Genomic DNA, 13,617 nt, shown 5'->3' with positions numbered 1-13,617 from the left:
GTTAGTTTAATGGAGGCATTAATATTATACCAAACACGTCTAACCTTATTACATACCTAATTTATGTTGTCATTTCAGGAATCATGGGGTATCTCCATAACATCAATTACTGTTGACGCTGAGGTTCTATGCTTTAGGCACAATATCGATATCAGTGGCAGACCTATTTCCCTTGGTCACGGCATCACGCGTGAACGGGTGGACCGATTTCGATAATTATTTTTTTATAATGTTCCTTGAAGTACGAGGATGGTTATTATGGAAAGAAAACATAAACATGTACCAAGGGCGAAGCCGGGGCGGACCACTAGTATATATATGTGTCTATGTTTGCAATGTAGAAATCAATTTTTTAAACATTGTATTGTAAGTAATAAAAAATAAATAAAAGTACATAATAAAATGGAATAAAAGTTTTATTTCTTTATAACTATGTTTAATTTTACATAGTAATATGTAACTACATAATATATGCCAAAGAACTGTCCTGTGATTCTTACGCGACAACCCTCCATTGATTATCATCTTCTATATTATATTCCTTAACGCTGTAATAGGCTCTCTGAACTAAATACATTTTTTACATAAGATTTACATTTAGCACTAACAAATTCTTTTTCTACCGTATGTCTAGATATATTGCTTAATAATATACAAAAATTAATTAGTTAATGTGTGTTCAGTATTTCAAGGGCGAAGCCGGGGCGGACCACTAGTATATTTATATGTATGTCTATGTTTGCAATGTAGAAATCAATTTTTTAAACATTGTATTGTAAATAATAAAAAATAAATAAAAGTACATAATAAAATGGAATAAAAGTTTTATTTCTTTATTACAGTTTAATTTTACATAGTAATATGTAACTACATAATATATGCCAAAGAACTGTCCTGTGATTCTTACACGACAACCCTCCATCGATTATCATCTTCTATATTATATTCCTTAACGCTGTAATAGGCTCTCTGAACTAAATACATTTTTTACATAAGATTTACATTTAGCACTACCTAACAAATTCTTTTTCTACCGTATGTCTAGATATATTGCTTAATAATATACAAAAATTAATTAGTTATTGTGTGTTCAGTATTTCAATTATTGTGTGTTCAGTATTTCAATTATTTCTTCATAATATTTGTCCATCATCCTTATTATGTTTGAATTTTTTGGCTGAAAATAAAAAGTTTTCCTGGTAGGTATTTGACCAATTTTTGCATTAAATGTGTTGGTCAACGAAGTCCAACATTCATCCTTTAATTTATTCGTAGAAGCATTAGTCTCCTTACTGGTTAGGTATAATAATTGAGCAATCTCGTCTTTACTCATAGCCTTCTTCGATTTCTGTAACAGAAATATATGTTTGACTTTAAAAGTGTCCGAAGCAAAAAGTAAGCGGCAGACGATTTTAAAGAAGAAATATAAAGGCGTACTTACCGGCGTAATATCCATTTTTAATAAATATATAAACAGTGGTCGTTGTATTGTTATTCTTTAATTATAAAACTTGACAATGAATCATCAATCAACAATGAATGACAATAATTTGACAACTGACAAGCAAGGCACGCGTGCGCGAGAAAAACGTTCCGTTTTTGCTTTCTGTGTAACGCATTAGGTTGTTTAGAAGGAAAATTATCACGCAGATGTCTACAAATATATAGTTCTTTAGTATTAGTTCTTTATTAATAAGAAACTTTATTCTTAAAGTTTATAATTCGGCTGTATATTTAACTTATTTTGTCCTGAATTTTGTGTTATTTTAATTTCAATTTGGCTTATAACGAAACGCACATCTGTGAGTGAAGAGGGCTCGGTATTTTTATGACCAACGGATGTCCGTCGATAGCACGTCAAGAAATAAAATTGTGGAACGGTAATAACGACTCGTAGTTAGTTCTAGAAAAACGGATAGTAGCTTTGATACTATGACGATCCGTTGAATATAGGAACCGGGCATAAAGGAATGAAATCGTACAAGTTACGTGAACTGAAACAATTCGTTGAAAAGCTCTTGATTAATTTATCTGTCTTACATTGAATTCCTCAGCTTAAAGGTGTTTTTTCACCGTGCGAGGATGACAACAAACATAACTATCGCTGCACATCCTCACACATTATTAGTGGAAAAGCACCCTAAATCTTGTGGAATTGTTAGGGTAAAACTATCTAAGGTATTAAGACAGTACCTAATGAGTAATGTAATACGATATTTTGCTTGTTTAAGGATAAGATTGTTTTAAATACAAATGAGTTTGCAGTAGAATATCGTCTTTTTCCTTAATTTTTAATGTAGGCTGTAGGATGTAGGTAGGTACTATATTTCGTAATCACGCGAATTTTATTTTATTAATGTTTCAATTATAATATCTCTAAAACTCATTCTTATCCGATAATATGTTTTTGCGTTAAAGAGTAACAAATAGCCAGCCATCCATCATAAACTTTCACGTTTATAATATTTGGTTGTAATAGTAAGGTTTTGATAAGACTTCAGATAAAAAGTTCTGTAGGTACGCGAGTTACGACGGACGAAAAGTAATGTTAATATAATTCATAACAAAATCTTGACCGTTTATTATTCTTTTAGAAGCATAAAAAAATATTTAGTAAAAAGCATCATTTACAAGTCAATTCATTGTAAATGAGCAAATTTTCCTTCGAACCCCTTTAGGCTTTTAGCAACGTGTTTCCAAAAATTAACTTATTTTCTACCACCGAACCTTATATAAAATAAATTTTCCGGAAAAAACAAAATACCAGTACATTTTCTTCGCGTCCCTCTACATTTCCTGTCTGTAAGTATAATTTATTTCTTTTTTCGCTCGCTGACTCGCGTTGAGTACGGACGTGTTTACGTGAATCTTATAATTTAATAAAAAAGTGTCAAGCCATTTAAAATCTTAATCAAATAGAATATGGTGTAATTTCCGTCAACAAACTGTGAACAAAAATATAAGTGAAGTGAGCAAGACGGACTGCGTAAACTGCATCTTTCTTTGTCCTGCTGTCTCCGTGCGATACATCACCGCAGTAAAGCTTAGCGCATACCGCAAGAGCGAAGCGATAAATATTGTGTACTATATTCTGCGTTATCTTATTACTAAGTTTGCTGAATTCTACGACAATGAGTATTTTACGTTCACCAAAAAGTACCTTGAGTATCGCGGGTAGCAGCTCTCAGCCAAATTTATGTACTTTTAAAGAAGCAGAATATGAACAAAAAAATGTATCAATCCGAAAGAGAAAAATGCCTGAAGATGAATTTGCATCTCAATTTAAAGATTTTAAAATGGAAATGCTTGATATATTGAATAACTTTGGCAAATTGCAAACAGATAGTATTCAGTCAATTAAAAATGATATTTCATCTATCAAAGACCAACTTACAGATATCAAAACGACAACAGACGGACTAGCTCTTGAAAACCAATACCTGAAAATCCAAATAGAGAATTTAACGAGTAATGTGGGTGATACACAACAGAAAGTAACTAAATTGGAAAATGACGTTCGTCTTCTACAAAATTTTCAATCGTCATCCATAAATACAGAAGGTTCAAATTTAATAGGTTCTTCGACTAACATTATAAATGAAGTACAAGATAGACTGGAACGCAGTAAAAACATAATAATTGTTGGAATTACGGAATCAAAGATGGAAGATTTGCAGAAGAAGAGAGAGCTTGATAGATGCGAAGTGATGAAAATTATATCTCAAATAAATCCACAGTGTCCTGAACCAGTAAAAATCTTTCGCCTAGGAAAATTTGATGAAAATAAACTACGTCCTATAAAGGTCTGTTTTTCTTCACAAGAGATTGCAAAATCTATACTGATAAAAAAATCAATATTTAAAGATGGTAAAATTAAAATCTATTGGGACCAGACACCAATGCAGAAACAATATATGATAAATGTGCAAGAAGAACTGCGATTGCGTACAGAAAATGGAGAAAAAAATCTAATCATCAAATACATTAAAGGAATACCCACAATTTTAAAAAACTTTCCAAAAAACTAAATACGAATGAAAATCCTGTAAATTCCGAGATTAAAAATAATAATATCACATACAAACTCTGTCAAAATTACGACGACATTATAGTTCGCACCAAATCCATAAAGTTTATTTACGCCAATGTCAGAAGTATAGTAAAAACAGGTAAAATAGATGAATTAAGATGTATTGTCGAATCTTTCCAAGCTGTTGTTCATTTGATAGTGCTGACGGAGACATGGATTAAGGATGAAGACCAGGCGAAAAGATTACAATTACCCGGTTATACGCACTACTATAATTATAGAACTAAACTGAGAGGAGGAGGAGTCTCTATTTATATCCATGATAGCCTAAAACATGAATTTCTTGAGGAACAGTTTGAAGATGGTAATCATTTTCTATGGGTACATCTGAATTCACTTTCCCTAGATATTGGAGTTATATACAAACAGCCAGCAGCAAACACTCAAAAATTTCTTGAAAATTTTAGTCAACATCTAACGAAAAGAAAACGTGTAATTGTATTGGGTGATTTTAACCTAAATTTACTGAGCAACGACCAATCAATAAAAGAATACAAACTAATATTAAAAGAAAATAATATGAAAATATTAAATAAAATTAGTATTGAATACTGTACGCGAGATATGTCATCTTCAAAGTCCATCCTGGATCATGTTCTTACTAATCTACACAATGACACCTTTCAGCTTTCTACTATTGAATCTTCACTTTCTGACCATAAACAATTATATTTGGAGTTGAATAGACACAAACGAGAGGCTTTAAAACGAGTTCAATACCAATCAATCAATTACACAAGCTTATATGAAACTATCAAAAACATATTTTCGAAAGAAGAATTCCTTGATTACAAGCAATTTGAAACGGCTCTGACAGCCGCTATCAACAATAATAAAATAACAAAAACAAAATTTTTAAACCCACCAAGTAAAGACTGGATAAATAAAGATCTGATTGAGAGTATAAATCACAGAAACCAACTATGGTACAACCTGAAACAAACTCCTGGTAACGAACGACTGAAAGAAGTTTTTGTTAAACAAAGAAATCTCGTATTCAGCAAAATTCAATCGGCGAAACGTCAATTCTATATTAAAAGTTTTAGCAATTGTCAGAGTGATCCTGCAAAAATGTGGCAGTTGATTTATAAATTGTGTAATAATAAGGCTAAAGATCCGGTGATTACGAAACTTACAACTAACTCTGGGCAAATAACTAACGTCAATGAAATTTGTGAATATTTTAACGATTATTTTTCCACCGTAGGCGTTCAACTAGCCAACGACATTCCTAAAGAATTTCATAGAAACATTAAAATAATACTTAAAAGCCCCTCAAATTCTGCAAATAACTTGTCTAAATTAGAACCAACTAATGAAAATGAAGTTTTAAAAATAATTAATAGTCTCCGTAAAAATACTGCTATAGGTGTGGATGGAATAAGTATTCGGGTAATAAAAAATATAAAAGATTTATTAGCGAATAACTTGGTGAAAATAATAAATAAATGTCTAAGAGAAGGTTATTTTCCGGACTCCCTCAAAGTAGCCTCAGTAATTCCCATTCATAAATCTGGCTCTAAACTAGATCCCAGTAATTACCGACCAATATCAGTACTTCCAGCTTTGTCAAAAATATTTGAAAAAATTTTGCACTCTCGTTTAAACGGTTTTCTCACGTCTACTAAATTTTTCTTTAATAAACAATACGGATTCAGAGAAAAATCTAATACTATTGCAGCAACGGTGGATCTTGTCACTAATGTCAGACTCAACATAGACCGTAGAAAGGTAGCTCTTGGAGTATTCGTCGATCTTAAGAAAGCATTCGATACCGTAAGCCACGAAATTTTACTACTGAAATTAAGAAATGCGGGAATAACCGGAGTAGCTTATGACATATTTAGATCATACCTTAAAAATCGGTATCAAGTCGTAAAAATTAATGATCACTATAGCAAAAAAAGACCTATTAGCTGTGGCGTGCCTCAAGGCTCCCTTTTGGGCCCCCTATTTTTCCTTATCTATATTAATAGCGTTCACGAAATAGGATTAACCGGAGATATTACTTTATATGCTGACGACACATGCTTGTTCTACTATGGAAATTCTATTGATATTGTAGTAAATCAAGCCCAAAAAGATCTTAACATATTAAACAGATGGTTTCAATCAAATTTACTTACGATAAACGCCTCCAAAACCAATTATATCATTTTTACCGCAAAAAATAAGAAAATAGGCTCCTACAATCCATTGTCCATAAACGGAGAAACGATAAAAAAAGTAAACGAAGAAAAATATCTCGGTCTCCTTCTCGATAAACAACTCACGTGGAAAACCCACATTGAAAAAGTACGTAAAAAACTTACTTCGTTGATAGGCGTGCTACGACCTATTGCTCGTTGTCTACCACAAAAAGTGCGGTATTCAATTTATAATAGCCTAGTCAAGTCACATATTGACTATCTAATCGAGGTTTGGGGTTCAGGATCAGCAACAAATTTGAAAAAATTGCAAATAACACAAAATAAAATTATAAAAACTTTATTTCAATATAAATCTCGAACACCCACGTCCCTCATATACAAAAAAACTCGGCTCATGAATCTAGCTCAAACTTATCAATTTTATATATGTCTGTTAATAAAAAAAATCTTGACTAAAAATGTTCATTCTCTAATTAGCTTTTCCACCAATATACAACACACAAACCGTATGACTCGGCGCGCAAACAATATAGCCCTGCCCTGTACCAGGACAAGTTACGGGAAAAAGAGTATCTTATTCGAAGGAGTTCAATTGTATAATAAATTGCCTAAAAATATTAAAGAAGCCAAATCGATAACTAATTTCAAAAAATTGCTAAAGAAACATCTTTTAAACTAAATATTATAATAAATAAATATAAAAAATAAACATAAATAAAACCTATAAATTATACTTTTACTATTAAAATACATATTATATATTTAAAAACAAAGTGTTAACAAAAATAAAACTAATTTTATATCTCATGAAAATAGCATATCTTTACCTAGAACACAAGCCTTATATCTTTAGGATGTCGTTGGGGTAGTCTGAAATTATGTTTATAAAAATTACCGTCCATTTTTTTGTTATTTCTTGTTGTATTCTATTTGTGTTAACAAACTACTTACTACGTACATCGATAAGCGAGCAAATATGTTTGTAATTTTTATTATTATTTCTCTGTAAGTGTTTCAAATGTAATCTTTTTGAGAAATAAATGTCTTAAACCGTAAGTATAATTTATTCTCTTACATTTGACAGAAATATGTCCCAGAATAAATGTCGTATATTATATTTCCAAGCCTTTCATAAGGCATACAAATAAATTCACATATCAATATCTGGGAATTCTTCTGTCATAGTGTTTGTAATCAAACTCTTCTTAATCTGCTCAACCGAATGTTATGATTTTCTTTTTGCATATTCTATAGATCTGAACCAAAATTGTTTTCATTCCTTTAACTTATAAGGTTGTCCTACAACGTCGATGGGACAGCTATTACTATATTTATGTTTATAAAATAAAATTCCATAAATCTATACCAAGAGGTATAGAGCCTCAATTTAAACTTTGGCTTTGACCCCACAAATCATGGCAATTAAAGTTTTAGCCATCTGTTAAAAGCAATCAAGAGCACAAAAAATTTAAATAGCTTTCGTTAGAATTTTATATACTTTCCTGGTAAATCTAGACACGCGGCAGCGTGTCAAGCCGAGTTCAAGCGAAGAGAACTGGCGAGCAGCAGCCGTGTGTATATTTACACGAACCATTTCGAGCCACTTTTCACCCCCTTATAACTCGAAAACTATTTAAGTTAAATAAACCAAATTTGGTACATATCAAGAGGACCTCAAGATAAACAAGAACCTTAAATTTCATAAATACAGATTAAACAGTTGCGTAGATATTAATATCCAAAAATCGCAATTTTTAAGACTGACTGACTTATAGACATATACAAAACCTAACCCACTTCCAGATGACCTAGAAAGTTCAAATTTTGTAATCAGCTAGGTAATAGTGAGTGTACAAAGGAAAAAATCAGAAAATACTGAATTTATTTGTATTTAATTTTTTTTTCATTGACATTAATTTTGTTTGTATGGAAAAATGGAAAAGTTTAAAAAAATAGAAAATAGTATATTCACCTTACTAGTCTTAAAAAATAGATCAAAACTAGTCAGTGGCCGAAAAAAATTTTGAAATCCATCAATAAATGACTGAGATATAGATTATTGAAGTTTACATATTTTAGCGCGAAACATCTGTAGATTCGATGCGCCTCTGACATCACACTCACTCGCGCTTGTATCGCTAGGGCGGATTACTTCGATTGCATGATTTCTTTATTCAAAACTATTATTAAACGTAAAATAAAAGAAAATTGTAATAAAAATATTGCTCATACAGTTAAAAATAATATATAATTTTACAAATTCACATTTCTTTATTCTTTATTTATGAGTGTTTACCTAGTTTATTTTTAATTTCAGTGTAATGGAAGAAGGCTTTGTCGAAGGTCGAAATGATTTAATTTGCGTAATATTAATATTAATATAAGTGAAACATCTTTAGGCGCGTTTAGAGTAAAATTTCAAAATCTCGTCATGGCAATACCGTAACGTCATGGAGTAAAGCGACGATTCTTCTACAACGATCTTTGCATCTTTGTAATAGTGTGTGTACATATTCACGCTGGATGTTTAGAAAATCATGTAATCTTTTAAACAGAAAACGAGTTTAAAAAATTGCAGATAATGACGGGGCAATGTGCGCTGACATCCATAACATACAAGAAAATATAGAAAATAATACTAAACAATCCATACAAAGAATCCGCAAGAAAAAATATAAAAAAATCGTATATAAAAAGTATAATTATATTCATAAAGTAAATCAAATTTGCAGAGTAATTTTCTGTACAAAAAGTAATGATATCCCACCAAAAACATAAATGTAAAAATTGGAGCCGAGTTCAATCGTTGACTTAATTTGCCAAAAAAGAAATGAGATCTAATTAATGTGTGCCAAGTTCTGCAGACAGTCCAGAAATTTATTTATAAAGATGTATTAAGTTCTTAGGTTGACTGAAAACTCAATTGTTTTATTTTCCCTTAGAGAACAATGTTTATTCCAAAATATAACTTTTTTAATTTGAATAATATAATTATTTTCACAAAGCAAACAACTAATGACCTATTGAACCCCATAATTTGATGAGGCTAGTTTTACAGACTGTTTATATTTTGTGAAGTTCTAAAAACTAGCCTCATCAAATTATGGGGTTCAATAGGTCATTAGTTGTTTGCTTTGTGAAAATAATTATATTATTCAAATTAAAAAAGTTATATTTTGGAATAAACATTGTTCTCTAAGGGAAAATAAAACAATTGAGTTTTCAGTCAACCTAAGAACTTAATACATCTTTATAAATAAATTTCTGGACTGTCTGCAGAACTTGGCACACATTAATTAGATCTCATTTCTTTTTTGGCAAATTAAGTCAACGATTGAACTCGGCTCCAATTTTTACATTTATGTTTTTGGTGGGATCTTAATATTCTGCTAGCGATTACTGAAATGATAATTTCCCATGGCCCTTTCGTGAATATTATTTTAATAGATAATAGATATCCATATAAACTTTGGAACCTGAGATAAATAAATTATTCGGAACGCTTTATAATAACGTAATTCGAATTATAGTGAAGAAATAGTTTAGTTTTATTTCAAACAATAATTATATTACTATTTTAACCAATACCCACAAACTTGTCTAAAACGTTCAATCGAAAAGTAAATCACTTCTTTAAATTATCTTGCACTTATTTCGCAGTATATGAATTAAATTATATTACATATATTTTGCTATTCTTAACCACAAAAATGTACCAAACATTTTCGTTAAAGAAAAAGCAATGTGGAATGAAAGAGGCAAAATTCTTTCAATGGAAATTTCGTCTAAGAATTCTCTTGTGTTTTATTAAGTTTAGAAACAAGTTCTACACCGACGCACACGTACTATGCCAATAATAGCTGTAGTTCAGTCTAGAATCTAGATAATTACTAACTAAACTAGCCACTATTTAAGTCGTGTATTCAACTCGAATTAGCTCGTTTTGTTATTTTTTACCTAATTGCCAGCTGTGCACGGCGCTTTAAGCAGACAAAACCATGGGCAAAGACTGTAATTTTTAGTGTTAAAGGTAGATCTTTTTAAAGATTGATTTTTGAAAAGGAAAGTTTTAATTTGGATCTTCATTAATCATTTTTATTTAAATCTATAATGTTGTTTAGCATTAAAACGTAAGAGACGAACAGACTTTTGTATTTACTGTGCAGTGTGCAGCCTTGTTGTCTATTGGCCTCTTAGCAATACGAGTTAAACCTTTACTGCGTGGACATATTTATACACACACATAGATATATATAATTAAATGATAATACTTACGCTTCTGATATTAACGCCCGTAGCTTGCAGAAAACAACGCCCAGGCTGTAAGGATACTGGTGCCAGTAGACTGACAGGTCGTTGGGGAGACCTGCAAGTAAAATAACCTGATTTAAGGCTGTTCTTATTTATATTAAATTAAAAAAAAATTATAACCAATACACACATAACAACGAATTGGTGATAAACGTGATGTATAATGATTATTTTTCCGTATCGATGCGTGTCGTGTCTATGCTACTATAGGAATATCAAATCTTATTACTTTCAAAATACGCACTTTTACAAGTAATTTAACACTGGTTTTTCATATTTATATTTTTCTAAATTTATACATAGAAGTAACATAAGAAACTACTATGTTTTTATGAATTTAAATATTTTAAATAATAAATGGATATACTTATAATCATGTGTTGTAATGAGTCAGTAGATGGGTAAATTATTCAATTATTTAAATAAGCAATACCTACCGCTGTGTTAAATTTATAAAGTAAACAAATAGTTATTTACCACAAAATAACGGTTGGTAGAATATTAAAATATACACGAAGTTGAAAAAACCTTAATTAAAATTCATCACATAAAATAAGGAAGTAAGAATTAATTTGGAAGTTATAAAACAACAAAAAATACTTTGCCAAATCAGTCCAGCTGTTCACGCGTGATGCCGTGACCAAGGGAAATAGGGATTCATTTTTATTTATAGAGATCTCACATTTATGAACTGTTTTGGTATAATATTTGGTTTCCTTAAGCCCAAGATTGTTATTAATGTTAGCGTTGTTTCACATCAGGAAGTTAGAAATAATTTGGAAGTAATAAATCTTCATAAAACTCTATATATTTTATTCAGAAATAGAACGGACAACCTCAAATAAAAAATATTAGAACTAAGTAGTATTTAATGTCGAGAATGTATACAATTCTACATTGCCATGGCTCTTAAAATGAATTCTTAATAATATATTTAAATGCGAATTTTCATTTCTATGCTCGGTACTTGGAAACTTATTACCTTCTCCACAAAAGCCCATGTTTCTTAACGTGTCAAGTACAAATGCTTAATAAAATGTCTTAAATAAGGTATAAGTATTCTAGATTTTGACGGATACTAAACTTATATAACATACAAATAAACCGCCCTGACTTCACACGGGTTAATCCATTTATGAATCATTGTCTAGATTTTAATCAAACACCGTTAGCCGTTTAATTAAAATATGACCTGACGTGACATGTTTAAAGTTCCTCTACTTATAACAGGAGAGAGACTCACAATATTTCAAAGATATCTTTATTGCATTATTTGCATCTGCTTTCATTGCATTATTTAAAATGCGAATTAAGTTTTTAAGTTTTTAATAATTTCATTAGGTCAAAGAAGCGTCTTTTATTTTTCAACACTGAGGTTGTTGCTATAATAATAAAATGTTTTTGTGATAAAATATTTAACATATTCGTTTTGAGTTGAGTTTTATACAAGCTTTGATGAATTATATAAAAAATTCTGTGCAGTTGAATCAAATACGAAATCACAGTTGAGATAAAATAACTCTTTCACAAAAGTTTTCCATTAAATTTTACATGTAAAGATTTCAGAATAAACCAAAGTAAACATAATATTTGTTTACAAAATGCTAATCAACACTTCACTTTTCTGACAAGAAACCAAATTAGATTGCTGTGAATGAATTCAAATAATATAATACAAGCTCGTAGGACTGTGCAGGCATGTCAAATTTCATGTATAATTTACTAAAGGTCATCGTTTCAAGAAGATGTTTATTTCAAAAAGAACTTTATGTATTTTTGATACTTAAAATTCTAAAGTATAATTTAACAAGTAAACAACGACTATAATATTGAAACAAATAGGTGCCTAATTTAAAAATAATCGAATAATTAATAATCCGTAGTTACATATTAAAACATAAAGACATCAATATATTTAACAATTTAACATGTTTCTGTTTTCCTCATTACAGTCAAACGCAATGTAAGTTTGAAATGAGCTATGTCAATCTTGATCAATGTAAACAGTAGTTCCAATTCAATTCCAATTAGTATCTACTTATCGATTATTCATTCGAGCTGATTATACTTTAATTCACTGAAAAGGCATTAATATTTAATACTTTTTAGACATTTTTTTTATCAAGTTAACAGTTTTATAAATATAAACAACAACAACAACAACTCAGCCACTCGTGACACTTGGTCAGGCATCCGCCCCGGAATGGCGCGAAAGGATGCGGGTTCGAGTCCCGCCTCGTGATCGAATTTTTTCTATTCTTTATAAATTTATATTTATAAAGCATTTGAATGCCATAAAACCAAAAATATCAATTTCAAGTTAACAGTTATTTACAAATTACAATCGATTGCCGAATCTGTTTACCAATAGATACGATACATTTACGATTAAATATAGTATAGATATGGTAGTGATCTTTCAGCAGTAAGGCTACCATTAACATACCTTTTTTAAATCCAAAACACATTTTACACAAAGAGTGACTTTTTTATACCTAAATAAAAAGTCAATGCAAGAAATTCCACTTTTTTATACGTTTTTACTTTGTCTAAAACTTATTGGTCGCATATACGATTATAACACACAACACAAAACATAAGTAATCACACTGATTCAAAGGAAATGTTGAAAGAAATCCACTGAATGGAAGTCTTGATAAAAAGGTTCTTAAGACTAAACTAAATCATTACTTATAGGAGCGCGACAGCTTGGTTTAGTGTTGATTTTAGTACTTGTCGTAAATACGTTTTCCATTAAATATTATATTTTACTGTTCCGCCCTGGCTACACCTATGATATTATTATAGGCTAGTAGAATCCATACTATTATTAATATTATAAATGCGAAAGTCACTCTGTCTGTCTGTCTGTTACTCAATCACGCCTTAACTACTGAACTAATTTGCATGAAATTTGGTATAGAGATATTTTGATAGCCGAGAAAGGACATAGGCTACTTTTTACCCCGTGAAATAGGATAGGTTTTATCCCGGATACCCACGGGAACGGGAACTATGCGGGTTTTTCTTTGACTGCGCGGGCGAAGCTGTGGGTGGAAAGCCTAT

At 30.6% G+C, this 13,617-nt stretch overlaps 1 protein-coding gene across 2 annotated transcripts in view; it reads right to left on the bottom strand.

Moving 5' to 3' along the window:
• The window catches only part of LOC123701446 (neuropeptides capa receptor), a 67,854-nt gene that overhangs the window by 36,980 nt on the left and 17,257 nt on the right, over positions 1 to 13,617 (bottom strand). For both annotated transcript variants that reach the window (XM_045648930.1, XM_045648931.1), the window contains exon 2: positions 10,516 to 10,606. In XM_045648930.1, coding sequence (XP_045504886.1) covers positions 10,516 to 10,606 — 91 coding nt within the window. The remainder of the gene's footprint in view (positions 1 to 10,515; positions 10,607 to 13,617) is intronic.

The sequence above is a fragment of the Colias croceus genome, chromosome 21, assembly GCF_905220415.1.
Source record: "Colias croceus chromosome 21, ilColCroc2.1".
NCBI classification, from domain to species: domain Eukaryota; kingdom Metazoa; phylum Arthropoda; class Insecta; order Lepidoptera; family Pieridae; genus Colias; species Colias croceus.
Note: the sequence above shows the minus strand (reverse complement) of the source record. Positions and strands in the feature narration are given on the sequence as shown.